Source organism: Pongo pygmaeus, chromosome 15 (assembly GCF_028885625.2).
Source record: "Pongo pygmaeus isolate AG05252 chromosome 15, NHGRI_mPonPyg2-v2.0_pri, whole genome shotgun sequence".
In the NCBI taxonomy this organism is placed as follows: domain Eukaryota; kingdom Metazoa; phylum Chordata; class Mammalia; order Primates; family Hominidae; genus Pongo; species Pongo pygmaeus.
The window spans coordinates 90,209,253-90,235,290 of record NC_072388.2 but is presented as its reverse complement, the minus strand read 5'-3'; the positions used below and the strand labels follow the sequence as shown (position 1 = coordinate 90,235,290).

The 26,038-nt window shown below is 48.8% G+C and overlaps 1 protein-coding gene across 18 annotated transcripts in view; it reads right to left on the bottom strand.

Annotated features, from left to right (window-relative positions):
* Window positions 1–26,038, bottom strand: part of DGLUCY (D-glutamate cyclase) — a 163,848-nt gene that overhangs the window by 33,865 nt on the left and 103,945 nt on the right. For 15 of the 18 annotated variants that reach the window (XM_054447539.2, XM_054447543.2, XM_054447541.2 and 12 more), the window contains 6 exons: window positions 22,988–23,141; window positions 20,168–20,366; window positions 16,904–17,054; window positions 14,376–14,498; window positions 8,789–8,992; window positions 1,663–1,923 (listed from right to left, as the gene is read on the bottom strand). In XM_054447539.2, the coding sequence (XP_054303514.2) occupies window positions 1,663–1,923; window positions 8,789–8,992; window positions 14,376–14,498; window positions 16,904–17,054; window positions 20,168–20,366; window positions 22,988–23,141 (1,092 nt within the window). Of the gene's footprint in view, window positions 1–1,662; window positions 1,924–8,788; window positions 8,993–14,375; window positions 14,499–16,903; window positions 17,055–20,167; window positions 20,367–21,767; window positions 21,847–22,652; window positions 22,898–22,987; window positions 23,142–25,028; window positions 25,120–26,038 lie in introns of those variants that run through there. The other 3 variants (XM_063652003.1, XM_054447549.2, XM_063652004.1) reach the window with 3 other exon arrangements.

Here is a 26,038-nt window from a genome sequence, read left to right as displayed (position 1 = left end):
CATGTGTCACTTATACCTCAGGTCCTGTCCCCCAGGGGTTGAGGGTGCCCTGGAATCATCAGCCAGTGATTCCACATGGCTTTGGAGAGGCCCTGCAGGGCCCTTGCTTGTGGCAGGGTCCAATCGGGTCAATGTGACTCAGAACATCCACCGCAGTGGCGGCTGAAATCAGAAGTGGGGCTGAAGGGATGTGCCATGAGGCACCCCCATGCCAAACCGTCCTCCTCTCCCACCTTCCATAACTCACCAGTCGCCCGTTTCCACCCTTGTCTCTGCACCCCAGTGATCGCTTACAACCCACACAGAACATGGCTGTCCCTGACTCAGAGAAATCCCAGGCTCCCCATCTTACCCAGAACAAAAGCCCAGCTGCCCACGGGGTCCTGCGAGATCCTGTCCCATCTGGTCCCTGTTACCTCTCTGTCCCTCGTTCCACTTCTCTTTTCCTCATTCATTCCAGGCCAGTCAGCCAGCATGTCATCCTTTCTTAAACCCACTGGGCCCCCACTCCACCTAATGGCCTCTGCCCCAGCCATTGCCACAATACAGGATGCCCTTCCCTCAGCCAGCCCAAGCCTCACACCCTCATCATCAACCTGAATTCTGGACTCAAAGGCCACCTCCTCCAGGAGGTCTTCCTGGCCATCCTGTGTAAAGTGACAGCTGCCCCCCACTGCTGCCACCGCCCAGCCCCTCACTCTCCAGTCTCCTCATCCTGGTCCATTTTCCCCACGGCATCATCACTTGAACACACTGATTCATCTTTCATGTCGTTTCTTGTCTGTCACACTACGCTGGAAGATACTCTCCGTGGGGGCAGGACTGTTGTCACTTTTGCTCATGGGTGGATCTCAAGAACCTAAGAGTGCCTGGCACATACTCGAGCTCAACACACATTTGTTGCATGAAATGGATTCTGCACGTACAGACACAGGCTTTTGGAAACTTCTGACATAATGGGTGCTTTAGGGTATGCCTTACTGGGTTTAAAGCCCTTTTTGAATGCTAAAAGGAAAAAACATACCTCTGAAGAATGCATTTTGAGGGACACAGTGCGATCAGTAGCGGGAGGCAGGTGAGATTCACCAGGCTTCCAGCTCATGCCTGATAACACTTCCTGCAGGGTGGAGGTGAGGTGAGCAGCGGTTGTTCACATTGAGCCCGAGGCTGATCTGGTTACACAGATAGTGGAATTACAGCCTCACGTCTCCAACACCTACAGCAATAACGCCCACCTGGGTGCTCCAGGTGCAGCCCTGCCCATCACGACCAGGTGGGACTGCTGTCTGAGCCTTTCAGCCACTTCATACTCCACTACCCTCCCCAGCTCTGGTGGTCCAGGGCTGCCCTGGGTTGCTAAGAATACTTGGCAGGTCATTCCCCGCATCACACAGGGAGAGCAGCAGGTGTGCAGGAAGGACCCCATGCTTTGGAGCCTGGTGGACCCAAGTTCAAATTCCAGCTCACCATTTCCACCTGGGAAAATCCCCTGGACCTCTCAGAGCCTCAGTCTCTTCGTCTATGAAATCAGGCTATGCAGCTTACAACGGAGTTGTTCTGAGCTGGAAGGAGAATGCTCTGTACTGCAGATGCTGATTCCCTCCAGCCTCCGTCCACAAAGCCCATTTGGGGAAAATGGACCAAGCCCATCTCACTGCTCACCTTGCTCAACAGCATCTTCGACAATCTTCTGGTGCAAGTTCCAGGCTCTCTGGTCAACGATTATGGCGACCTCCTTCTCCAAGGCCTGCAGGAAGGTGGCCAGAGCAACAGCTCCTGGTGGGCCGTCTGTCTCTTCCGGAGGCTCATGATTGAAATGCGTGGGGAACCCAGTGGTGATGAGCACTGAGCGGGCATGGGACAGTGAGAGAGAGGCCTTCAGCAGCTCATCTTTACAGAGCAGGTGCCCAATCCCCCGGTTCCCTGAAATGACAAAAATAAAATACAATGTAAAAGTAACTATATTTTTTAAATTGTTTTTATGTATGTATGTATGTATGTATGTATGTATGTATGTCTGTCTGTATGTATGTATTTATGATAGGGTTCTGCTCTGTCATTTAGGCTGGAATGCAGTGGTGCAATCACAGCTCACTGCAGCCTCAAACTCCTGGGCTCAAGTGATCCTCCCGCCTCACCCTCCTGAATAGCTGGGCTACAGGCATGCACCACCACACCCCGCTAATTGTTTTTGTGGCATTTTTAAAAAAGACAGGACCTTGCTATGTTGCCCAGGCTGGTCTCAAACTCCCGGGCTCAAGCAATCTTCCCACCTTGGCCTCCCAAAGTGCTGGGATTACAGGCATTAGCCACCGCACCCAGCCAAAAAGTGATTATTTTTAAAGTAGAAACTTTATAGTAAGAGTAGTTTGGGTTTTTAGTTTGTTTGCTTTGTTTTTTGGAGGGCTGTGGCAGAGACCGCAAATTGCTCACCACAGTGTATTCCGCCCCCACCCCCTGAATGCAGCAGTGAAGGAGAGAGGGGTAAATGGCCCAGGAGCCTCCCTTCAGTCAGGTGTGGCCGCGAGATTGGGTTCTCTCTACCGGATCGTGACGGAAGAGACGCATGCCACCTCTGGGCCTGGCATGCACCTCCCACACGCACCTCCAAGCTCGTTCCCTTTTCCCCACGGCTGGAGTATTGACAGCCAGAATCTCCTGGAGTACTGACAGCCAGAACCTCCTGGGGGGGGTCAGAGGATGTAATGGCAGACCTGCAGGGTCCCTGAGTGACTGAGTGGAGCAGATCCCCTTCTTGCTGACCCAGGACACTCACCCTGGAAGACCCACCCTGGCCTGCTATGTGAGAGAGGAACACACTTCTGTTGTATTTGAGCAAAGCATCCCGGGGCTTCTAGGTTACGGCACTCTAGCAAACCCTAACTAATACAGGGAATATATAAGAGGGAAGGGAAATGGTACAGACGGTACCATTAGTTGGGGATTCCCTCAAAGAAGACCGTGACACAAGGAGCTGGGCACGAGTATTTCAGTGGGAGGTGATCCCAGGAAAGGCAAGTGAGAAGAGGGGAAAGCGGAAAAAAAACAGTAAAGGATTGTGAGCGAGCAAGTTAACTTCAAAGGCAACTGGGGCTCAGCACAGCTTGAGATTCTCTAAGAAACTGTGGGGTCCTCGGAGGACAGGGAGACTGGGCATTTACCCACCTGCCCATTAGGGCGTTGAGTCCTCTGCACTACCAGGCTGTGCCTGCTGTGATGAGGAAGACTCTGGAGGGACCGAGGGCATCCTCAGATGGAGCAGAGACCCGAGCCTATGGTAAGAGGCTGTCGTGCTGGGAGTCGCCCATAATTCCATGCAGATGAACCCAGGCGGCCCAGAGGATACGAGTAGGGAAGCTGCGGTGTGTGCTACAGATGCCCACCAGTGGCCACCAAGCCAGGCAGCTGCCCTCATGAGGTCCCACTGTGCCTTTGTCTACATTCAGGTCACCTCAGAGCAAAACAGTGCATGCAAAGGCAGAGTGTGGGACACAGAACTTCCACTCTGGCCGTGGCTGAAATCAGCAGTGGACTGAAGGGATGTGAGAGGATGCTGGCTTATAGTTGAGGTGCCTGGAGAATGTGAAAGACACGGGGTTGGCTGGGCAGGGTGGCTCATGCCTGTAATCCCAGCACTTTGGGAGGCCGAGGTGGGCGGATCACGAGGTCAGGAGTTCAAGACCAGCCTGGCCAACATAGTGAAACCCCGTCTCTACTAAAAATACAAAAATTAGCCAGGCATGGTGGCGGGTACCTGTTATCCCAGCTGAGGCAGGAGAATTGCTTCAACTCGGGAGGCAGAGGTTGCAGTGAGCCAAGATCGCACCACTGCACTCCAGCCTGGGTGACAGAGCAAGACTCTGTCTCAAAAAAACGGGGGGCGAGGAGAAGAAGAACAATATTTTTAAATAAAAAAATTGGGATGTAACCTACTTCTTAGGGCATGGTGAGCGCCAAAGGGAGAAGAGGAGAGTGAGAACTTGGTCAACTGTAAATTGGCAAATACATTTATGATGATTTTATCATCAGTGCAAAAATCATTACTATAAACCCTATATCCCTTCATATTCCCCAGGCACCTCAAATGCAAGCCAACATCCTCTCAAAAATGACTGACTGGGTCTATTGTTATGCCCAGTGAGTAATGCTCAAGATGCTGTTATGAATCTTCTATCTGCTTATTTAATATAGTGGGGATCAAAAGCATCTGTTATTCTTGAGGATTAAAGATGGTCCTTAACAGATGACATCAACACATCCAACAGTTGTAAATCTGCCTCCCCCAGCCTCATCCTTCAAGCTTCGTCTTGCAGTCTGCACAGCATTGATTGGTGGTGTTTGTGGCTGACCTCTTAGCTTGTTTTATTAAGCAATGGGTGCACCACATCTGCAATAAATTTACTTCCCAATTACTTTTTTTTTTTTTAATCTGAGCTAATGGTAGAGTTAATAATTCATCTTCCCTCATGACTCTGTGCTAAATGGAGAGCCATCAGCTTGGGTAAGAATGTTTGTGAAGGAGAAGGTATGGCAGAAATTTTAAAGATATATCCACCCAGAGCACCAGGAGCAGTGGCTCATGCCTGTAATCTCAACACTTTGGGAGACTGAGGAGGGAGGATTGTTTGAACCCAGGGGTTCAAGACCAGCCTGGGCAACACAGGGAGACCCCATCTCTACAAAAAAAAATTAAAAATTAGCCCAGCATGGTGGTGTGTACCTGTAGTGCCAGGTACTTGGGAGGCTGAGGTGGGAGGGTACCTTGAGCCCTGGAGAGTGAGGCTGCAGTGATCTGTGATTGTACCACTGTACTCCAGCCTGGAGGACAGAACAAGAACCTGTCTCAAAAAAAAAAAAAATCCGGCTGGGCACAGTGGCTCACACCTGTAATCCCAGCACTTCGGGAGGCTGAGGTGGGCAGATTGCATGAGGCCAGGAGTTTGAGACAAGCCTGGCCAACATGGCAAAACCCCAGCTCTACTAAAATTACAAAAATTAGCCAGACATGGTGGCACATGCCTGTAATCCCAGCTACGCTGAGAGGCTGAGGCACGAGAACTGCTTGAACCCAGGAGGTGGCGGTTGCAATGAGCCAAGATCACACCACTGCACTCCAGCCTGGGCAACAGAGCGAGACTACATCTCAAAAGAAAAAAAAAAACCCACCCAGGGGATCACCTATGTAAGATACTTTATGTATACACAGTCATGAGCATAATCTACGAGGTGTATCTGTGGTGGGTTTATATCCTTAATTTACTATAGGATTATATGTAAAGGAAACCACATTCTCTACAGAATGAACTAATGCATGAACAACCTAACAGAAGACAAACAGGCAAAGAGCTATGTCCAGTGGTTCAGCAAGAAATGTAGTTACTACAGATGCCCCTGTCATTGGAAGACAACTTTTGCTCCTATGCCCAGGGAAGAGAATCAGACATTTCCCTCCCTGCCTCCCTCCCTCCCTCCCTCCCTTCCCTCTCTCCCTCCCTCCCTCCCTTCCTTCCTTCCTTCCTTCCTTCCAGAGTCAGACTCCTTCCTTCTTTCCTTCCTTCCTTCCTTCCTTCCAGAATCAGACTCCCTCCCTCTCTCCCTCCGTCCCTCCCTCCCTCCCTTCCTTCCTCCCTCCCTCCCTCTCTCTCTCTCTCTCTCTCTCTTTCTTTCTTTCACAGGGTATTGCTCTATGGCCCAGGCTGGAGTGCAGTGCTGCAATCATGGCTCACTGCAGCTTTAACTTCCTGAACTCAAGCGATCTGCACACCTCAGCCTCCCCAGTAGCTGGGACCACAGGCGTGTGACACCACCACACCTAGCTAATTTTTATTATTATTGTTTTTTCTAGAGATAGGATCTCTCTACATTGCCCAGGCTGGTCTTGAACTCCTGACCTCAAGTGATCCTCCCACCTCGGTCTCCCAAGAATTAGGTATTTCTAGGGCTGGTCTGCACTGTCAGATTCGTGACAGTGCTGGCCAGCAGGGGAAGGTCCCAGCCTGTCTGTTCTGGGGCTCTGCCCAGCTGCCGTAGGCTTTAAACTGGCGCTGGAATCAGTCCTGTCTGGGCCCTGGGAGTCCAGCCCAGAGAGCTGACCGCTGCTTTGCAGGCTGGCCTCACCCCTCAGCTCTCCACGGAGGTCGGCCACCATTGATCCAGGTAGCTACCCGAATCTTCCCACCGGCCCACCTGACTCTGGGGAATGAGAGTCAGGTGGGCCGGTGGGGAGGCCCCATATGCCTTCTCCTCTCTAGTCATTCCAGGTGCCAAGGGTGGTTTGTACCCCAGGTTTAGGAGCACGGCCCATGAGAAGGTCCAGAAGAGGGACTGGCGTGTGAACCAGGAGTCGCTGGAGCACTCTTTCAACTGCCCAGGCAAGACTGTGACTTACCGTTTACACTCAGATTCTAATTTAGCTGACATTTATAAATCATGGGCTTGAAGTCAGCAGACATGGGTTCAAGTTCTTCCCTGACCACCTACTAGGTATGTGGACTTTGGCAAGTCTTTGCACCTTATCTGCCTCAGTTTCCTCACCTGTTAAATGAAGTTGATCAACGTAGAGTCATTGGGAGAATTTAATAAGATGAAACGCGTAAATGCTTGCAGCCTGTTGCCTGGCACAGTACAACTTGGTAGGTGACACCATTATCCTTATTATGCATCACAACCCAGAGAGGCAGGCATAATTGTCATCACTCCTGTTACGCTGATGAGGAAACTGAGGTATGGTCTACACCGTAATTCTCTCATGAGTGTTTGCCAACAAAGGGATTTACCACACACAATGGCGGGTGAAACTGCAGTCTCTGCTGGCCACCTGGGATTAGAAATTCAGCCCTTAAATGAAGACATAGCAGGAAGTTAAAAGCCCCTCAACCAGCTTTCAGCAAACCTCTTTCTAACTGGAATCAGCAGGGCCAGGCATGGTGGCTCATGCCTGTAATCCCAGCACTTTGCGAGGCTGAGGTGGGAAGACCACTTGAGCTCAGGAGTTTGAGACCAGACTGGGTAACATGGCAAAATCCCGTCTCTACTAAAAATACAACAACAAATTAGCCAGGTATGGTGGTGCCAGCCTGTAGTCTTAGCTACTCAGGAGGCTGAGGTGGGAGGACTGCTTGAGCCTAGGAGGTGGAGGTTACAGTGAGCCAAGATTGCATCACTGCACTCCAGCCTGGGCAACAGAGTGAGATCTTGTCTCAAAAGATCGATGCGATGCGATGCGATGCGATGCGATGCGATGCGATGCAATGCGATAACTAATTGGAATCAGCAGGTCCCCTAGGGGATCCCTCCCATGTACAGAAGGCCAGTGGCTCCAAAGCCACAGAAGGGCTATCCTTCCCCTGAGATGCATTATACAATATACAAGTTGACTGCAAACTGTTGTGAGGCTGTGGCTATAGGGTCCTGCCCCACTGGGATCCCCAGAGAAGCAATCCCGCCCCCACCACTATCCCTGCTGTCCAGTATACAAATAATCTATTCCACGCCCAACCCCAGGGCAATGGCACAAAAGGGGGAGATTAGGGACATCATTAAATCCATAGAGGACAGGCTGGGTGGCTCATGCCTGTAGTCCCAGCACTTTGGGAGGCCAAGGCGGGAAAATCACTCAAGCCCAGGAGTTCAAGACCAACCTGGGCAACATAGTGAACCACCACGCCCCCATCTCTAAATAATAATAATAAACTACATAAATAACTTTTTTTAAACGGTGGCAGTTGCCTACCTAGAAACCATTCTCTTTTTTTCTTACCTACCTAACCCCATCTGCTTCTGGCTGGCAACATGCCAAGCAAATAAACTCAATGAACTTCCTCACGTTTAGTGTTAAAGTTTAGAACAAGAAAAAGCCAAAAACGACTGGACGTGTTGGCTTACACCTGCAATCCTAGCCCTTTGGGAGGCCGAGATGGGTGGATTACCTGAGGTCAGGAGTTCAAGACCAGCCTGGCCAACATGGTGAAACCTCGACTCTACTAAAAATACAAAAATTAGCTGGGTGGGGTGGCACGTGCCTGTAGTCCTAGGTACTCAGGAGGCTGAGGCAGGAGAATCACTTGAACCTGGGAGATGGAGGTTGCAGTGAATTGAGACTGCACCACCACACTCCAGCCTGGGCGACAGAGCGAGACCCCATCTCAAAAAAAAAAAAAAAAAAAAAGAAAGAAAGAAAGAAAGAAAAAGCCATAAAGAAGAAAGCAAGGCTGAGCACGGTGGCTCACGCCTGTAAACCCAGCACTTTGGGAGGCCAAGGTGGGCAGATCACGAGGTCAGCAGTTTAAGACCAGCCTGGCCAACATGGTGAAATCCTGTCTCTGCTAAAAATACAAAAATTAGCCGGGTGTGGTGGAGCGCGCCTGTAATCCCAGCTACTCAGGAGGCTGAGACAGGAGAATCACTTGAACCCGGGAGGCAGAGGTTGCAGTGAGCCAAGATCATGCCATTGCTCCAGCCTGGGCAATAGAGTAAGACTCTGTCTCAAAAAAAAAAAGAAAATAAATAAAAAAGAAAAGAAAAGAGAGAGAGAGAGAAAGAAAGACAGAAAGAAAGAAAGAGAAAGAAAGAAAGAAGAAAGAAAAAGAAAGTAAGCAAAAATCACTCATAATAGCACTACCTAGAGACCATCAATGTCAGTATTTTGGTGTTGTTCTAGTCTTTTTGAGATTTATATGCAGTATCAACATTTAAAAAATAATCTGTGGATACATTTTGCATCCCACCTTTTTCATGGAAAATTATGTCAGTGGTGATTTTCTCCAGGTGCAAATGTGTTGCTTCTTACCTGGGTCTATGCTGATCATAGACTCTAGCTCTCTGATCTTCTGAGAAGCAGAGACTGATGCGATGCTGTAGTGCAGAGAATCTTGGGAAATGTGATGGACCTCTGGAATTCTCTCTGGGGTGAGACAACCAGCTGGAGCCTTTGCATCCTTCAGGTCAGTCATAACTGTGCAGCCTGGGATGCTGGCAAAAGCCAGTGGGGTCTCTAAAACACACAACAGGAGGGTCTGAGCCCAGCCACTTCATCAAGTCCAGCCTACCCTCATCTAGCCCACTGTTGATAGGCAAGATAGCACCTGGCCATCAACTCAGCCTAAGCACTCCCTATACCACCTGCTGGCACCAAGGTCAGAATAAACTGGTTTATGGCTACATCAAATTCCATTTAAACAGTTGCCTCTCATCTCTAGGAAAGTAAAGATGAGTTGAATATGGGTTGAAAAGAGGTGAGATACAGCCACAGCTATAGCTAGAGCTCTAAGCGATTCCATCAATTTAACCCGTGGATATCAGGAAGTGTTTACTGGATTCTTAAAACTCATGAAGCCATCTTGCTTTGCTTTCCAGCAAATGTTAGGTTTGGAACCCTCTGTGAGCATCATTTCTATTTTTCCTTATGGCATCGTTTCTATTTTTCCTTATGGCACTTACATTTTGCTTTGATTTATGTTAATTTTATTCTTTAAAGACTCTCCCTTGTTAGATTTCAGGCAATGTGAAACACTCCAGCATAGTTATTAAGAACTGGTTTTAGCATTGTGAATATACTGGAATTTGAGATGTGACTTTATTGACTCTATTCTTTTTTTTTTTTGAGACGGAGTCTTGCTGTGTCACCCAGGCTGGAGTGCAGTGGTATGATCTCGGCTCACTGCAACCTTCGCCTCCTGGGTTCAAGCGACTCTCCCGCCTCAGCCTCCTGAGTAGCTGGGATTACAGGCACCCGCCACCATGCCTGGCTAATTTTTGTATTTTTAGTAGAGATGGGGTTTTACCATGTTATCCAGGCTTGTCTCCAACTCCTGACCTCAGGTGATCTGCCCACCTTGACCCCCAAAGTGCTGGGATTACAGGTGTAAGCCACCGCGCCCGGCCCGACTTTATTCTTTAAACCTGTTTCTTTGACTGTAAAGTAATGATAATGCCTCATACGGCTATTGTCAGAACGAAACTGGAAAATGTACATAAAAGTGTTTAGCAGGCCGGGCGCAGTGGCTCACGGCTGTAATCCCAACTCTTTGGGAGGCCAAGGAGGGTAGATCACCTGAGGTCAGGAGTTCAAGACCAGCCTGGTCAACATAGTGAAATACAAAATGTCTCTACTAAAAATACAAAAATTAGCCCAGCTTGGCGGTGCGTCTATAATCTCAGCTACTTGGGAGGCTGAGGTGGGAGAATTGCTTGAACCCGGGAGGCAGAGGCTGCAGTGAGTCAAGATCACGTCACTGCACTCCAGCCTAGGCAAGAGAGCAAGACCTCATCTCCAAAAAAAAAAAGGGTTTAGCACACTCATGTGGTTTAAAAATGTAAAAAATAAATAAATATTTTTAAAAGTGTTCAGCAAAGTGCTTGTTTCAGAGTAAGCCCTCAATCATGGTTTGCATAATTGAACAAGCACATTTTTTTTTGGAGACAGAACCTTGCTCTGTTGCCCAGGTTGGAGTGCAGTAGTGCGATCTCGGCTCACTGCAACGTCTGCCTCCCGGGTTCAAGCAATTCTCCTGTCTCAGCCTTCTGAGTAGCTGGGATTATAGGCGTGCACCACTACACCTGGCTAATTTTTGTATTTTTAGTAGAGACAGGGTTTTGCCATGTTGGGTAGGCTGGCTCGAACTCCTGACCTCAGGTGATCCTCCTGTCTCAGCCTCCCAGAGTGCTGGGATTACAGGCGTGAGCCACCGCGCCCAGCCTCATATATATATATTTTTAAAGAGATAAGGCCTTGCTCTGTTGCCCAGGCTGGAGTACAGTGGTGCAACGCAGCTCACTGTGGCCTCAAACTCCTGGGCTCAAGCAAGCCTCCTGCCTCAGCCTACCACAGTGCTGGGATTACAGGCACGAGCCACGGAGCCTGGCCTGAACCACGTAGTATCTTACTCTTTCTTAGTTTCTTATGCCTGGCTCATTAAGTGCTTAATACCATACTATTTATCTCTTCTGCCTTCCTCAGTGTCATTATTATCCTTGAGTACTCATCTCTACTCAGCTGTATGCTCCTGGAGAAGAGCGACCTTTGCTCATTCATCTCAGGATCCCACAGAGTGCCTTGCACATAATACGTGTTCAACAAATGCAGATGTGAATTGAGTAAATAAATCTTGGATTTCACAGAAACAATAAAGTTTCTTTTTTTTTTTTTTTTTGAGACAGAGTCTCGCTCTATCACCCAGGCTGGAGTGCAGTGGTGTGATCTCAGCTCGCTGCAACCTTCGCCTCCGGGGTTCAAGCAATTCTCAGCCTCCCAGGTAGCTGGGATTATTGGTGTGTGCCATCACGCCTGGCTAATTTTCGTATTTTTAGTAGAGACGGGGTTTTACCATGTTGGCCAAGCTGGTCTTGAACTCCTGACCTCAAGTGATCCGACCACCTCAGCCTTCCAAAGTGCTGGGATTACAGGCCTGAGCCACCACACTTGGCTTAAAGTTTCATATTTAATAGAAAGCCAGAGTCAGCCAGCATTTCACAATAAAAATCTAATAGATACATAACTTTTGGATTTGATGTGTAAGGGGAAGAAGTCATGAATCTCATGATGAATGTAATTATTGTTTGTCTGTGTTTTGGATGGCACCTAAAACTGGTCACTCCAAAGCCAGGCAGACGTCAGAACAGTCAGCTCAGAGCATGACACAGGGTTTTGCCTCCATCAGTTGTGAGGTCTGCGGCAAATAATCAATTGCTAATCGAAGTTTAAATATTGAAGTTCAAGGTAGGCATGGTGGCTCATGAGTATAATCCCAGCACTTTGGGAAGCTGAGGTGGGAGGATTGCTTGAGCCCAGGAGTTCAAAACCAGCTTGGGCAACATAGTGAGACCCCACCTCCACAAAAATTTAAAAATTAGCTGAACATGATGGTGCATACCTGTAGTCCAGCTACTCCAGAGGCTCAGGTGGGAGGATTGCTTGAGCCTAGGAGGTCAAGGCTACAGTGAGCTGTGATCGTGCCACTGCACTCAGCCTGGGTGACAGAGCGAGACCTCATCTCAAAAAAAAAAAAAAAAAAAAGGGGGGGGGAATTTGAGAATGATTCAAGATTGTCCCTCTCTGATGTCATTTGTTCTCATCTACCATCAACTGTGCTATCACTGTCAGAACTAAAGGGCTGGAACATGCCATGCTGGGGTGCCCACAGCAGTGAGATCTCCTCTGCAGGGCACCTGCCACGGCCCATGGTGGGAAAGCGGTGAGGCCACTGGGCTGGGGGACGTTTACTGCACGTGGATGTGTGTGTCTACACACATACCCACACACACACTCAGACAAGACCATGAGCGCCCAGAGGACTCCATCCTGTCCCATGGAGCACTGTACTCCTGAGGCCTGGGTGCATGCCTGGCACATAGCAGGTTCTCAACACATGTACTTAAATAAATGAACAAATGGAATCCTGTGGATCTTGGCAGCCATGCCTCATCACCACATTAGGGATGATCTTTGCCTTGCATGAGGCCATTCTGATAGCTGAACTCTCATGAATGCTTTCAAAATAAATTAAAGTAACACTAGATTATGTGCTTACAGCGCAAGTGTGGCTGGCCTGGCCAGAATTTTCCAGTGTCCATGACCATAGTCTGCAATAGCTGTTATTTTTCATGTTTCTGTCACCTTCCTATCTTACTGAGAGCTAGGGAGGGCGCCCTCGTGTGTCTCTTCATTGTAATATCACCCAGGCCTTGGAAAAAATGTACTGCTGCTGGCCTTGTTTATAATCACCTTGCAAATACCACGGGAAATGACTTGTTTAGTTATATTTCTTGGCTTCACCTTTGTTTTCAAGGCCCCATCAATCTCCAAAATGTCTCAAAAAGCCAAGCTAAAGGTTAGTCCTCCTGCTAGAATGGGCTGGGATGCTTCAGCAGATAAAAATATATATTTAATTAAAATGGCTGAAGCCGTGGCTCATGCCTGTTATCCCTATGACTCAGGAGGCTGGGGCAGGAGGATCACTTGAGCCCAGAACTTTGAGACCAGCCTGGACATTGTAGCAAGACCCCATCTCTACAAAAAATTTCTAAAAATTGGTTTGGTATGGTGGCGTATGCCTGTAGTCCCAGTACCTGGGAAGCTGAGATGGGAGGATGACTTGACCCCAGAGGGCCTGTAGTCCCAGTACCTGGGAAGCTGAGATGGGAGGATCACTTGACCCCAGAGGTTTGAGGCTGCAGTGAGCTATGATGATGCCACTGAACTCAAGCCTGGCCAACAGAGTGAGACGCGGTGAAAGAAAAGAAAGAAAGAAAGAAAAAGAAAGAAAGGAAAGAAAGAAAGAAGAAAGAAAGAAAGAAAGAAAGAAAGAAAGAAAGAAAGAAAGAAAGAAAGAAAGAAAAAGAAAGGAAAGAAAGAAAGAAAGAAGGAAAGAAAGAGAAAGAGAAAGAAAGAAAGAGAGAGAAAGAAAGAAAGAAAGAAAGAAAAGACAAGATAAGACAAGAAAGGAAGGAAGGGAGAGAGAGAGAAAGAAGAAAGAAAGAAGAAGGAAAGGAAGGAAGGAAGGAAATATATTTAATCAAAACATATTTGAGGCTGGACACGGTGGCTCATGCCTGCAATCCAAGCACTTTGGGAGGCTGAGGTGGGAGGATCACTTGAGGCCAGGAGTTCAAGACCAGCGTGGCCAACATGGCAAAACCTCGTCTCTACTAAAAATACAAAAATTAGCCAGGTGTGGTGGCATGCACCTGTAATTCCAGCTACTTGGGAGGCTGAGGCACACCTCCCTCGCTTGAGCCCAGGAGGCGGAGCTTGCAGTGAGCTGAGATCATGCCACTGCACTCCAGCCTGGGCGACAGAGTGAGACTGTGTCTCAACAAAACCAAAAAACCAACAACGACAAAAAAATTGAGTTGTAAGACAAAGTGCTGTGGTAAGGAGATCCAGCCCTGGGATTAAAAGAAGGAAACCAGGCCAGGCGCGATGAATGACTCACACCTGTAATCCCAGCACTGTGGGAGGCCAAGGTGGGCAGATCACGAGGTCAGGAGATCGAGACCATCCTAGCCAACATGGTGAAACCCTGTCTCTACTAACAATACAAAAATTAGCTGGGCGTGGTGGCATGTGCCTGTAATCCCAGCTACTCAGGAGGCTGAGACTGAAAAATCGCTTGAACCAGGGAGTTGGAGGTTGCAGTGAACCGAGATCGCACCACAGCACTCTAGCCTGGCGACAGAGTGAGACTCTGTCTCAGAAAAATAAATAAATAAAGAAGGAAACCAGAGAGAGATTCACTGTAGCTGTAGGCCTCTGTTTTGTGTTTTGTTTTATGGCTTTATTTTTAAATCATTATACTACGAGAATATGCTTTCAAGAACTAGACCCCAGTGGGCTCCATCCTAGGGCAGATCGATTGCCCCATTATCCCCCAACGTACCACAGCTGCTGACAGCTCCGAGACTGGTCAGCAGAGAAGGCCAGAACACTGGAACCTCCCCTGGGGGACACACCATGGCATCCCCGTAGGCAGGTTTGGAAAGCTCTTTGATTCCCAACAGTTCTGCAGATGGAAAAGGAAAATGTAATTCCCTCAGCAGGGAGCATCCAATTAGAACTGGTTGATTGGTTTATGGTTCTTTCTCTAAAAGAGAAACTCAAATCGCAGGATTATTGTAAATGGTATTTGAGGAAGAGGTGAAGGAGAATAGGGATTGAGGCTTTGACAGCTCAGGGTACTCCATAATTTACAGTCCACGTGGAGTGCTCGTTTCAGAACACAGAATCTCAAACTGCGTGGCGTGATTTCTGGAAGGATCCTTGGGTGCATTGAGCCTAGTACTCTCATCGTGCAGATTGCTACCAAAGCCAGCCTTGGGGGTTGACCTTGGTCCAGGCTGGGTCACACCTCATGCACCTAACCTCAGCTGCTTGACTACCAGCAGCAACTTAATCCTGAAGACAGCAAAGATGGATGTGCTGGGCCCAATCCAACCCCGCTAATGATAAAGCTCCTCAGCAGACACCATCCTGGTGGGTGGCCCTGAATCATCTTCATGTGATGAAGCTAGCAAGTGCTGATTGCATTTTCACAAAAGGCTAGGTTCTGCCTAATGTTGTTGGTTATGCAGCTGAGCAAGTTCAGGTTATACCAAATTTGGACCCTCATCCAAGGCCCAGTCTCAAACTCTCATCAGGCCCTCTAAGAGGCCTGCACAGCTTCTTGATATTGGCTCTTCATCTTGGATCTGTTCACTCACTCTCAGATTGAGTTAATACACTGGGGATCAATGGATTTCAGCTCAAATTAACATATGGAACAAAGCCATCTCCTAACCAAATATACCAAAGAATAGCAGCCCAGATTAGATGTTGCTTCGAGCTCAAATCTCCGGACAAAGAGCCCTGCTGCCACCTTTGGCTTCCCCCAACCCCAGATTCATTGGAAGTTCATAGGAGCTTTACATTTATCAAAGATCCCCAGTGGGTGAGCGTGTAGAGAAAAAAAACTCTATCTAAATGGTGTGTTTCCTCTGCTCTCACACCACAGTAACAGTCATCAACACAGAAGACTCCTGTGACCAAATTTGTAGGGGTTTCTCCCCACCATCAAGCAGGAGGCACCAGCCGGGTGCCCTCCAATTCCATTCCACCTGGAGACACATCAGAACCCACAGGCTGAGGGCTCAGTCCCCAAGGCCACCCCCCTACAGACACCAGTTGCAAGTCTGGGCCTCCAGAACTTCTGACCAACTGGCCTCCAGTTTGATTAACCTTCTTTGGGTTTGATTAAACCCAAACTCTTTGAGTTTGATTAAACCCAAACTCTTTGAGTTTGATTAATTTCCTGGAGCAGCTCACAGACCTTGAGGAAACATTTACTTATGTTTACCAGTTTATTACAAAAAATATTGCAGACCAGGTGCGATGGCTCATACCTGTAATCCCAGCACTTTGGGAGGCCAAGACGGGCAGACCACTTGAGGCCAGGAGTTCAAGACTAGCCTGGCCAACATGGCAAAACCCCATCTCTCCTAAAAATACAAAAATTAGCTGGGCATGGTGTTGGGCACCTGTAATCCCAGCTACTTGGGAGGCTGAGGCAGGAGAATCGCTTGAACCCAGGAGACGGAGGTTGCAGTGAGCTGAGATTGCAACACTGCACTCCAGCCTGAGCGACAGAGGGAAACTGTGTCTCAAAAATAAATAAATTAATTAATTAAATAAAATAAAATAAAGGATATTGCAAAGGATACAGATAAAGAGATGCCCAGGGCAAGGTGTGGGGGAAGGGGTGCGGAGCTTCCATGCCCTCCCTAGGCACCACCCTCTAGGAACCTACATGTGTTCAGCTATGCAGAAGCTCACTGAAGCCTATCCTCTTGGGGTTTTACGGAGGCTTCATTACATGAGCATGATTGATTAAACCATCAGCCTTGACCTTTAGCCCCTCTTTCCTCCCTGGAGGTTGGGGGGAGGGGTGGAGCTGAAAGTCCCAACCCTCTAATCCTAGCTTAGTCTTTCCGGTGACCAGCCCCACCCTGAACCTATCAGACAAAATACAGCATTTTGGAGGTTCCAAGAATTTTAGGAGTTATAAGCCAGGAATTGTGGACAAAACCCAATATATATATTCATTATATATATATATATATATTTTTCCTATGTATATATTATTAAGCCTCAGTAAAAACCCAACAGGATATGATATATGTAAACTTACACCACAGTGAGACTGGCTATTCTGCCAAGGGTGTCACCTTTAAACCTGAGGGGCATCTGTAAGCCCAGCCCTGATACAGCTGCCGGAGCCTTTGAGCCTTGTTCAGGGCTTTTGCCCCTGGAGACCCCTGGTAAAAACAAAGACAAGCCGTGGGAGCTTAGGAACATGGCAAGCTCCTGTCTGCTTCTCAGGCCCAACTCCAAGAGAGGCTGTCAGGATCATGGGCAGGAGCGAGAGACACTGACCTGGGTCGCCAATATGAACAGGTTGCCCCCGCTCACCCCCAAGGGAGCAGCAGGCCCGCACCAGCCTTTCCAGCTTGTCCTTGGGAATGGGCCTCATCGTGACCACCAGAGGGCAGCAGAAGCCAGCATGGGTAGCACAAGGCACTGTTGTCTGACCAAAAAAAAAAAAAAAAAAAATCAAGTGAAAATGTTAAAAAATGGAATTAGCACAGATCCAAGCTCTGAGCACCAAGAGTTCAAGGCAGCTAAATGAAGGAGGAGTAGCTGTTATAGAAATTAGCTTCTATTTTTATGTGACATAGAGAGAGGGAGTCTGCTGCTAATTACTGGTTTAAAATAGGGAATCTTAACTTTTTGTGTGCCACGGACCCCTTTGGTAGACTAGTACAGCTGTGGACCCCTGGTCAAAGTAATGCTTTTAACTGCATACAAGAACATGCACAGGATTCCAAAGGAAACCAATTATCCTGCAAGCACAGTTATCAAATAATAGAAAAATGTGGCCAGGTACAGCGGCTCACACCTGTAATCCCAGCACTTGGGAGGCCGAGGTGGGCGGATCACGAAGTCGGGAGTTTGAGACCAGCCTGGCCAGCATGGTGAAACCCCATCTCTATTAAAAATACAAAAGTTTGCCAGGCATGGTGGCACGCGCCTGTAGCCCCAGCTACTCGGGAGGCTGAGGCAGGAAAACTGCTTGAACCCAGGAGGCGGAGGTTGCAGTGAGCCTAAATCACACCATTGCACTCCAGCCTGGGTGACAGAGCGAGACTCCATCTCAAAGAAAAAAAAAAAAAGGAAAAATGTGAGACAGTATGCATGCTTCCTCAGTAGCAGCCTAAGAAACAAGATGCGAGTTCTACCATCATTGTAACTTTGAAGTAGTGATCAGCATATAGGATATTTTTGAGACATCAGGAAGAACTCTAACATGATATGAAGATATCTGTGATTTCCGTTGCCAGCCATGAAGTCACAGGGTCTGCTGATATGACAGCCGTTTGCTGCCTACATTCATAATTGAAGGAAATGCTAAATGTGAGTTGAGGTTATGAAAATAAAATTGAGGCTGGGCACAGTGGTTCGTGCCTGTAATACCAGCACTTTGGGAGGCCAAGAAGGTTGGATCGCTTGAGCCCAGAAGTTCAAGACCAGCCTGGGCAATACAGCGAAACCCTGTCTCTACCAAAAAAAACAAAAACAAAAACAAAACATAAATTAGCTGGGTGTGCTGGCACATGCCTATAGTCCCAGCTACTCGGGAGACTGAGATGGGAGGATCTCTTGAACCCAGGAGGTTGAGGCTGCAGTGAGCTGTGACTGTGCCACTGCACCAGTCCAGCCTGGGCAACTGAGCAAGAACTGTCAAAAATAAAAATAAAATAAAATAAAATAAAATAAAGAAGGGAGGGAGGGAAGAAGGGAAAAGAAAAATGTACCTTTTTTCCCCATCCAATATCATGGAGCCTCTGAATTTCTCTAGGGACTGCAAGGGCCATGGACCACAGGTAAACAGCCTCTGGTGAATCACGGGCAGAGGGAGGCAAGGGAGAATATCACAGGAGGAGCTGGTGTTCACTCTGCCTCCCGAATCCACACAAGCAACAAGCCTGTCCCCAGACCCCATGGAGCACGGCCTGGTGCTTCCTGCCTTAACAGATGTTGCCCGGTTTGATCTGTGTGACTTTCACTGGTGTTCCGCTCCCCCACCCCACCTCCTGAATGGTTTCTGGTGCCTGCAATAGAGCTTATGAAAGATTTAGGACATGGCCAGGACTGTAATCCACTGTGACAGTCTTGGCCACCACCTAAAGAGCTTGCTATCACCACCCTGGCGGCAGCAGGATGGAACCTCGGTGTGCCTGCCAGCAGTGTCTGCATAACAGCACCCAGGAGAGGGGACGTGCTGCAGCCACTGGCAGAGCCAGGCAGCACTCCCCAAGGCTGAGACACATCCCATCTTGGGGTGGCCAATGGAATCCCAGATGTCTGTCTGGCCATCTCTCCCTGGAGCCCAGGGGCAGAGGTGTCGATATTAGACTGAAAGCTATTTGATAAGCATCAGGGTCAGTGAAGCCATGTTGAGCACTTATGATGGGCACTTACTTGCACCTTTGTAGGCAACAAACAGTTGCCATATCAGCAGACCCTGTGACTGAAAGCATCGTTTAATTGTCACATCTCTGCTACTGACACTGGACAGATAGATGGGAGCCAGGAGTTCTGGGTTCCCATCTGGCTTTGGGACTTGGGAAGTCCTTTTCTCTCCTTAGACCTCGGTTTCCTCACCTAAAATGAGAATCTGCATGTGACGAGCCATGGGGCCCTCTCAGCTCCCACCTCCTACAAAAGGTGGTGTGTTCCAGAGCCAGAGCCTGCCGTGGGTGCCCGCCAGCGGCTGAGGTCCCATTCCTACCCTTCCCTAGCTTCAAGAGAACCGCTCGGGCACACACTTCACCCATGAGGGCAGCACAGACTATGGGCAGCTTTGTTTCTGATCAGAGGCAGCTGGGGCCTCTCTGGCAGGACCCCAAACCAAGACATTTTAATAAATGTCCCAGAGTCCAAGACAAAATCTCTGATCCAAGTCCTCCATAAATAAAGAAATCTGGAGCCTGGCTGTTTATGCTGGCTGACCACTGATGGAGCAGAGTGAACTCTCAGACTTTACCAACAGATGTCCAGGAAGGGTCTGTGGAACCAGGGAATCGAGTGCACTCACCTTGACAAGTAGGGGCTGGAAGAGGCACAGCAGGCACATCCCAGAGACGCCAGCTGTGCTGTGTTTGAGATTGCCAGAGGCCACCTCTGGCCAAGAACATGACCCGGCTTTCTGGACAGAGACCTAACCCAGGAGCTACTGCCTGGCCGAGACTCTGCCACAAATCCCTGGGTATTGAGAGAGCCAGGCTCATTCCCCCTGGCTGAGGCTCACCCGAGCCAGGGAGGATTTTTAAAAATCTCGCTGAGGTGCCTGAAGTTAAAGGAGCCAGAGAAATCCCAAGCGGGTTTGGTTTACCGCACTGACCCATGAAGAAGGGCCACACTGGGTGCTCACAGCGGTCCCAGAGGTGAGTGGGACCGAGGCTGGCTCAGAGAGATTGATCATTTCTCCTGGGCTGCACAGCTAGAAAGTGGCTGAGCTGGGGCTGGAGCTTAGGTTTTCCACCTCCCGTGCCCACGTTCTCCCCGCCCCAGGAATATGTAAGTTGATCTGCATTTTCAGGCCGTTCTGCCCTTGTGGGTTGTAGGCTGTGTCCCTACCTTGTATGCACCTGCCTGGCTGTGACCTGCTGGGTCTCTTCTGGGGAGCCCCGCTTTCTCCAAGGCCTCCTCCAGGGAGAAGCTGCAGCCCAGGAGGAAGGCCACCATGTCCTTCAGCTGCTCCGAGTACTGCTCCAGCGAAGCCAGGCTGCCGGTGCAGGCACCGAACTCGTATTTCCAGAACTGAGGATGGCCCATCCTGGGGACATAAGGGGAAAGCTGGCAGGGCCCCAGGCTCTCACTGTGGCCCCTGATAATACATTACAAAAGGACTGCGGAGAGAGAAGAGGATGTCTAGTGCTAAAATTTCCAGCCCTGGCACCAGGGTAGGGAGCATAGTTTTCAGCAGGGGGCCTTGCTGGCATCCTTCAAATGTCCCCAGATCGGAAGCAATTAAATCAGCATGTATAGAACGCACCCCCACCTCCCACCCAGTGTGTCTCCTATACCCGCAATCCAAAACAAGCCAAACCACCGAGAAAAGTAAATGGTGGCCGGGCACGGTGGCTCATGCCTGTAATCCCAGCACTTTGGGAGGCGGAGGCGGGTGGGTCACTTGAACTCCGGAGTTCAAGACAAGCCTGGGCAACAAGGTGAAACCCCGTCTATACTAAAAATACAAAAATTAGCCAAGCATGGTGGCACACAGTTGTAATCTCAGCTACTCAGGAGGCTGAAGCAGGAGAATCGCTTGAACCTGGGAGGTGGAGGTTGTAGCAAGCCGAGATCGCGCCACTGCACTACTCCAGCCTGGGCAAGAGTGAGACTGCCTCAAAAAAAAAAAAAAAAAGAAGAAGAAGAAAAGTAACTGCTATGGAGGTAGGGCCAGTAGCCCAAAGGGGACAGAGAACATGTGTCTTGGGGAACCTCTCAGTGCCAGTAGTGGGTGAGGCCTTTCTCTTCCCTTAGAGGAAACTCTTCTGTAGGGCTGAAAGGCTTCTTTGGTTACAAGCTTATTCTTTACCCCCTCCAAACTCTTACTGAGCCATGCCTCCATGCCGGGCACATGCTGGGTGATGGGGCTAGAGTAATGGAGAGGACACTGTCCCAGTCTTTTTTTCTTTTTTTTAATGTTTATTTATTTACTTTTTATTTATTTATTTATTTTTTGAGACAGAGTCTCGCTCTGTCGCCCAGCCTGGAGTGCAGTGGTGCGATCTCGGCTCACTGCAACCTCTGCCTCCCAGGTTCAAGTGATTCTCCCACCTCAGCCTCCCAAATAGCTGAGATTATAGGCCCGGGCCACCATGCCTGGCTAATTTTTGTATTTTTAGTAGAGACAGGGTTTCACCATGTTGGCCAGGCTGGTCTCGAACTCCTGATCTCAGGTGATCTGCCCTCCTCGGCCTCCCAAAGTGCTGGGATTACAGGCGTGAGCCACTGTGCCCATCCCATCCCAGCATTTAAAGAGCTCGTAATCCTAATTGATAGGTGAGACTTCATTGAAAACAGATACTGGCAATACACAGCAGTGAATGTCAACCGTCTAGGTAGAGTGACACAGAGAAGGGAGAAATCAATTCTCTTCCACAAAGGAGTTTGGTGCTGGGTCTTGAGGCATGAATAGGAGTTTGCCAGTTGGGCAAGAAAGAAGGCATACCCAGGCAGAGGAAGTGGCACGTGGAAAGCTCACTGGGGGATGGGCTCTAGGAGTCTCCAAGTTGGCAACACAGGCAGCCCTGGGGAAAAATGTAAAGGTACAATCGTGGGCCCAGATGGGGTCTCCAAAGGACCTTCCCGTCCTAAAATGATCATGACAGAATGTTCCTGTGGGGTTTTCTGTCTCGGGAGCTGGCTGGGGATGACTGGAGTGTCAGGGGTCAGGGGAGAAACTGAGCTGGGGCCAGGTCACCATTGGTCTTGAGATCAGGCTGAGGTCCAAGCCATAAGAAGACGCTGAAGAATTTTATTTTATTTTTTATATATATATTTTTGAGACAGGGTCTTGCCCTGTTGCCTAGGCTGGAGTGCAGTGACATGATCTCGGCTCACTGCAGCCTCAAACTCCTGGTCTCAAGCAATCCTCCTCAGCCTCCCGAGTAGCTGGGACCACAGGTGTGCACCGCTATGCCCAGTTAATTTTTTAAAAAAATTTTGTAGAGACCAGGTCTTCCCTATGTTGCCCAGGCTGGTCTCAAACTCCTGGGCTCAAGCCATCCTCCTGCCTCAGCCTCCCAAAGTACTGGGATTACAGGCATGAACCACGGCACCCAGTCTGAAGGAGTTTTAAAAGGAGAGCCACATGATCGGGTTTAGCATTAGAAAGTCACTCTGCTGGGAAAGCAGATGATGACAGGGTGGGGGAAGAAAGGATGAGACTAGGGCTAGGCCAGGGAAGATGCCAGTCTGTGCTGGTGCCATAGGAAAGGTAGACTCGCGGGAGAGGTACACCGACCCAGCATCAGTGGGGCCATTTACTAGATAGGTTCTAGTTTAAAAGCCTGGGAGAACAGACACAATATCTCTGTCTCTGGGTGCTGGTAATGCAAGTGTTTTTTATTTTCTTCTTAATCCTGTGCAGGCGGGTTTCTGGCTTGGGCGATGGAGTGGACAGATGGCAGAGCCAGTGGGATTTCTCCAGGGCTGGACTTTCTCCATGATCCCAAAGATCTTAGCCAGGACAGGCGCCAGGTGATAGGGAAAGGGGTCAGAACAGTGGGGAGGGCAGCTCGTTCCTGAGTAACAGTCATGAGTGAGGTTCTGTGCCAGGCACTGTGAAGGTCCCTGAGGCTAGACAGAGAGGTCCCAGATGACAGAGACACCTGGCTACAGCACCTGGACACTCCCAAGCTTTAACCCACAGTAACCCAAGCTTTTTACCTGGTCTCTGAGATAGCATCTTGAGCGGGCAGCATCCACTTTTCTGGCTCACTCTGGCCCAGCAGGGGCAGAGGACCAGTGTTGGCCTGGCAGAATCTTTCAAAAGCTGGAGCAAGGGACCTGGGCATGACCACCAGGCTGGCTGGTCGGAGCTCTGGGTATGGTGGGGAGAAGGGAAAAATGTATAGTCAGCTATTCTTGGCAGACACTTTCTGATTTTCTTTTTTTTTTTTTTGAGGTGGAGTTTTACTCTTGTTGCCCAGGCTGGAGAGCAATGGCACAATCTTGGCTTGCTGCAACCTCCACCTCCCGGGTTCAAGCAATTCTCCTGCCTCAGCCCCCCGAGTAGCTGGGATCACAGGCGTCTGCCACCATGCCTGGCTAATTGTTTGTATTTTTAGTAGAGACTAAAAATATACATGGGATATTTGTTGGCCCATGTTGGGCCAATTGGTCCATGTTGGACAGGCGGGTCTTGAACTCCTGACCTCAGGTGATCCACCTGCCTCGGCCTCCCAAAGTGCTGGGTTACAGGCATGAGCCATTGCGCCCGGCCCCTTTCTGATTTTTTTAAAGTGGCAAGGTCTTGCTATTCAAGGCTGGCCTTGAATTCCTGGACTCAAGTGACTCTCCAGCTTCAGCCTGCCAAGTAGCTGCAACTACAGGTGCACACTACCATACCCAACTTCTAATGTAATTTTTTTTTTTTTTTTTCTGAGACAGAGTCTCGCTTTGTCACCCAGGCTGGAGTGCACTGGCTTGATCTTGGCTCACTGCAACCTGTGCCTCCTGGGTTCAAGTGATTCTCATGCCTCAGCCTCCCAAGTAGCTGAGACTATAGGTGTGCACCACTGCGCCCGGCTAATTTTTGTATTTTTAGTAGAGATGGGGTTTCACTATGGTGGCCAGGTTGGTCTCAAACACCTGGGCTCAAGTGATCTGCCTGTCTTGGCCTCCCAAAGTGCTGGGCTTACAGGCATGAGCCACCGCGACTGGCCTAATGTAAATTTTGATTGAAGCATTACCTACACTCAAAAAAGTGTACACCACTCTGCAGGGAAGGACACAGGCCTGGCTGGTTTTGCTACCTGCTAATTGCAGAGCCCCACTCAAAAAAGTGTAGGTAATGCTTCAATCAAACACACACAAACCTATAGCTTGATGAATTGCCGTGAAATGAATGCACCCATGTAACCAGCATCCAGATCAAGGAACAAGAGCCAACCATCCTGACTTCTAGCGCCACATATGACTTTTGCCTATTCTTAGACTTCATATAATAGAATCATACACTATGTGTCTTTTAAGTCTAGCTTCTCTCACTCAACAATATATTTTGAGATTCATTCATATCGTTGCATTTAACAACAGTTCATTCTCACTGCTGCCTAGTATATTCATGCAATGAGTATTTACCCAATCCCATTGCTGATGGACATCTGAGTAGTTTCCAATTTGGGGTTATTACAAATGGTGCTGCCACGAACATTTTAATGCCACAAACATGCATTTTGGAGTACATAAATGTGCATTTCTGGGGCGGTAAGGTATACACATGTGCAACTTTAACAGATACTGCCAAGCAGTTTTCCAAAGTGGTTGTGCCAATTGACACACCAGTGGTATGTGAGCATCTCCAATACTTCGTATTACCTGTCTTTTTCCTTTTAGCCATTCTTGTGGGTGGGCAGTGGTATCCATCACCTTGTGGTTTATTTGCGTTGTGTAGACTGCTAGTGTGGCTGACTGCCTTTTCATATGTCTTATTGGCCATTTGGGTATCTTTTTTGGGGGCAGATTCTTGCCTGAGCAGGCTCACAGTGTTCACAGAGCTACAGGAGAAGACCTCCTACTACACGCTGTAGCCTCCTCTGGGGGCAGTCAGCCTTCCTCCGCAATGGAAGTCCTTTGGCTTTGGTGGTAAACACACCTGGGCTTGAATCCTGATCCTGCCTCTGACCAGCTGTGTGACCCCAGGCTGTAGCTTTGCATGTCTCAGCCTCAGCTTCCCCATCTATAAGATGGCAGCAACCATACCTACCTCCAAGAGACCTGAGGGAGGTAATGTATGTAAATTATTGAGCACCTCGGTGTTCAGGAAGCAGGGACTGAAGTTATTGTTCAATGAAATCCTGTGTAGATGTTTAAAATTATGGTTACAGAAGAAATACGCAATGATTATGTTAAAAGATGTTTGTGATGTGTCATTAAAGGAAATATACTAGGTAATGAAACAATGTGTTGGACATATTCTCCTTTTTATAAAATCAGTGAGTGAAAGAACTAGAAGGAAAGGGGAGGGAAGAGTGGAAAGGACTGTGTCTTGTAATTTGAGTGCCAGCTCAGCCGCAATACAATAGAACGCTAGATAGGCATCTAAGGTTTTTGGCTGTAATCCCTGACTCCCAGGCTCTTCTGGACTCACCCAGGGTCTGGGGAAACTCACCACCCTGCAGGGAAGGACACAGGCCTGGCTGGTTTTGCTACCAGCTAATTGCAGAGCCCCACGGCCTTGAGCGAACATAGGCAGTTACCAGGGAGTGGTTATAGCAGGACTTGGGCAAGACCCAGTGCTATGCTGGCTTCACGTCTGGCCCAGCACAGTCACAGTGGTGGTGGCTACAGGGGTGATTGTGTCATTCCACCCCCAGCTTTAGGTGGCTCAAAACAGAGAGATAGAGACTCTTCGGGAGAAAGTAAGGGAAGAGAACAAGAGTCTCTGCCTGGTAAACCAGAGAATTCTCCTAGATCTTGTCCAAGACCATCAAAGCCGTACCTGTACTGAGTCTGCAAGAATGACAGCGTTACTGGGCTTGAGGTGCCCCCTAAAGCAGAAACAGCTTAGATCACAACAACCAAATCCTTTCAAATAACTGGAAAGCCTTCCCAAAACAGAGGACTACAGATAAGCCCAGATAGCAAAGACTACAATAAATACCTAACCCTTGAATGCGGAGACACCAAAGAACATCTACTAGAACTAGAAGGAAGGACATTACAAGTTAATCACGCTTGTCGCCAGGTGACAGAGCTGTGCATGCTTGTCATTTG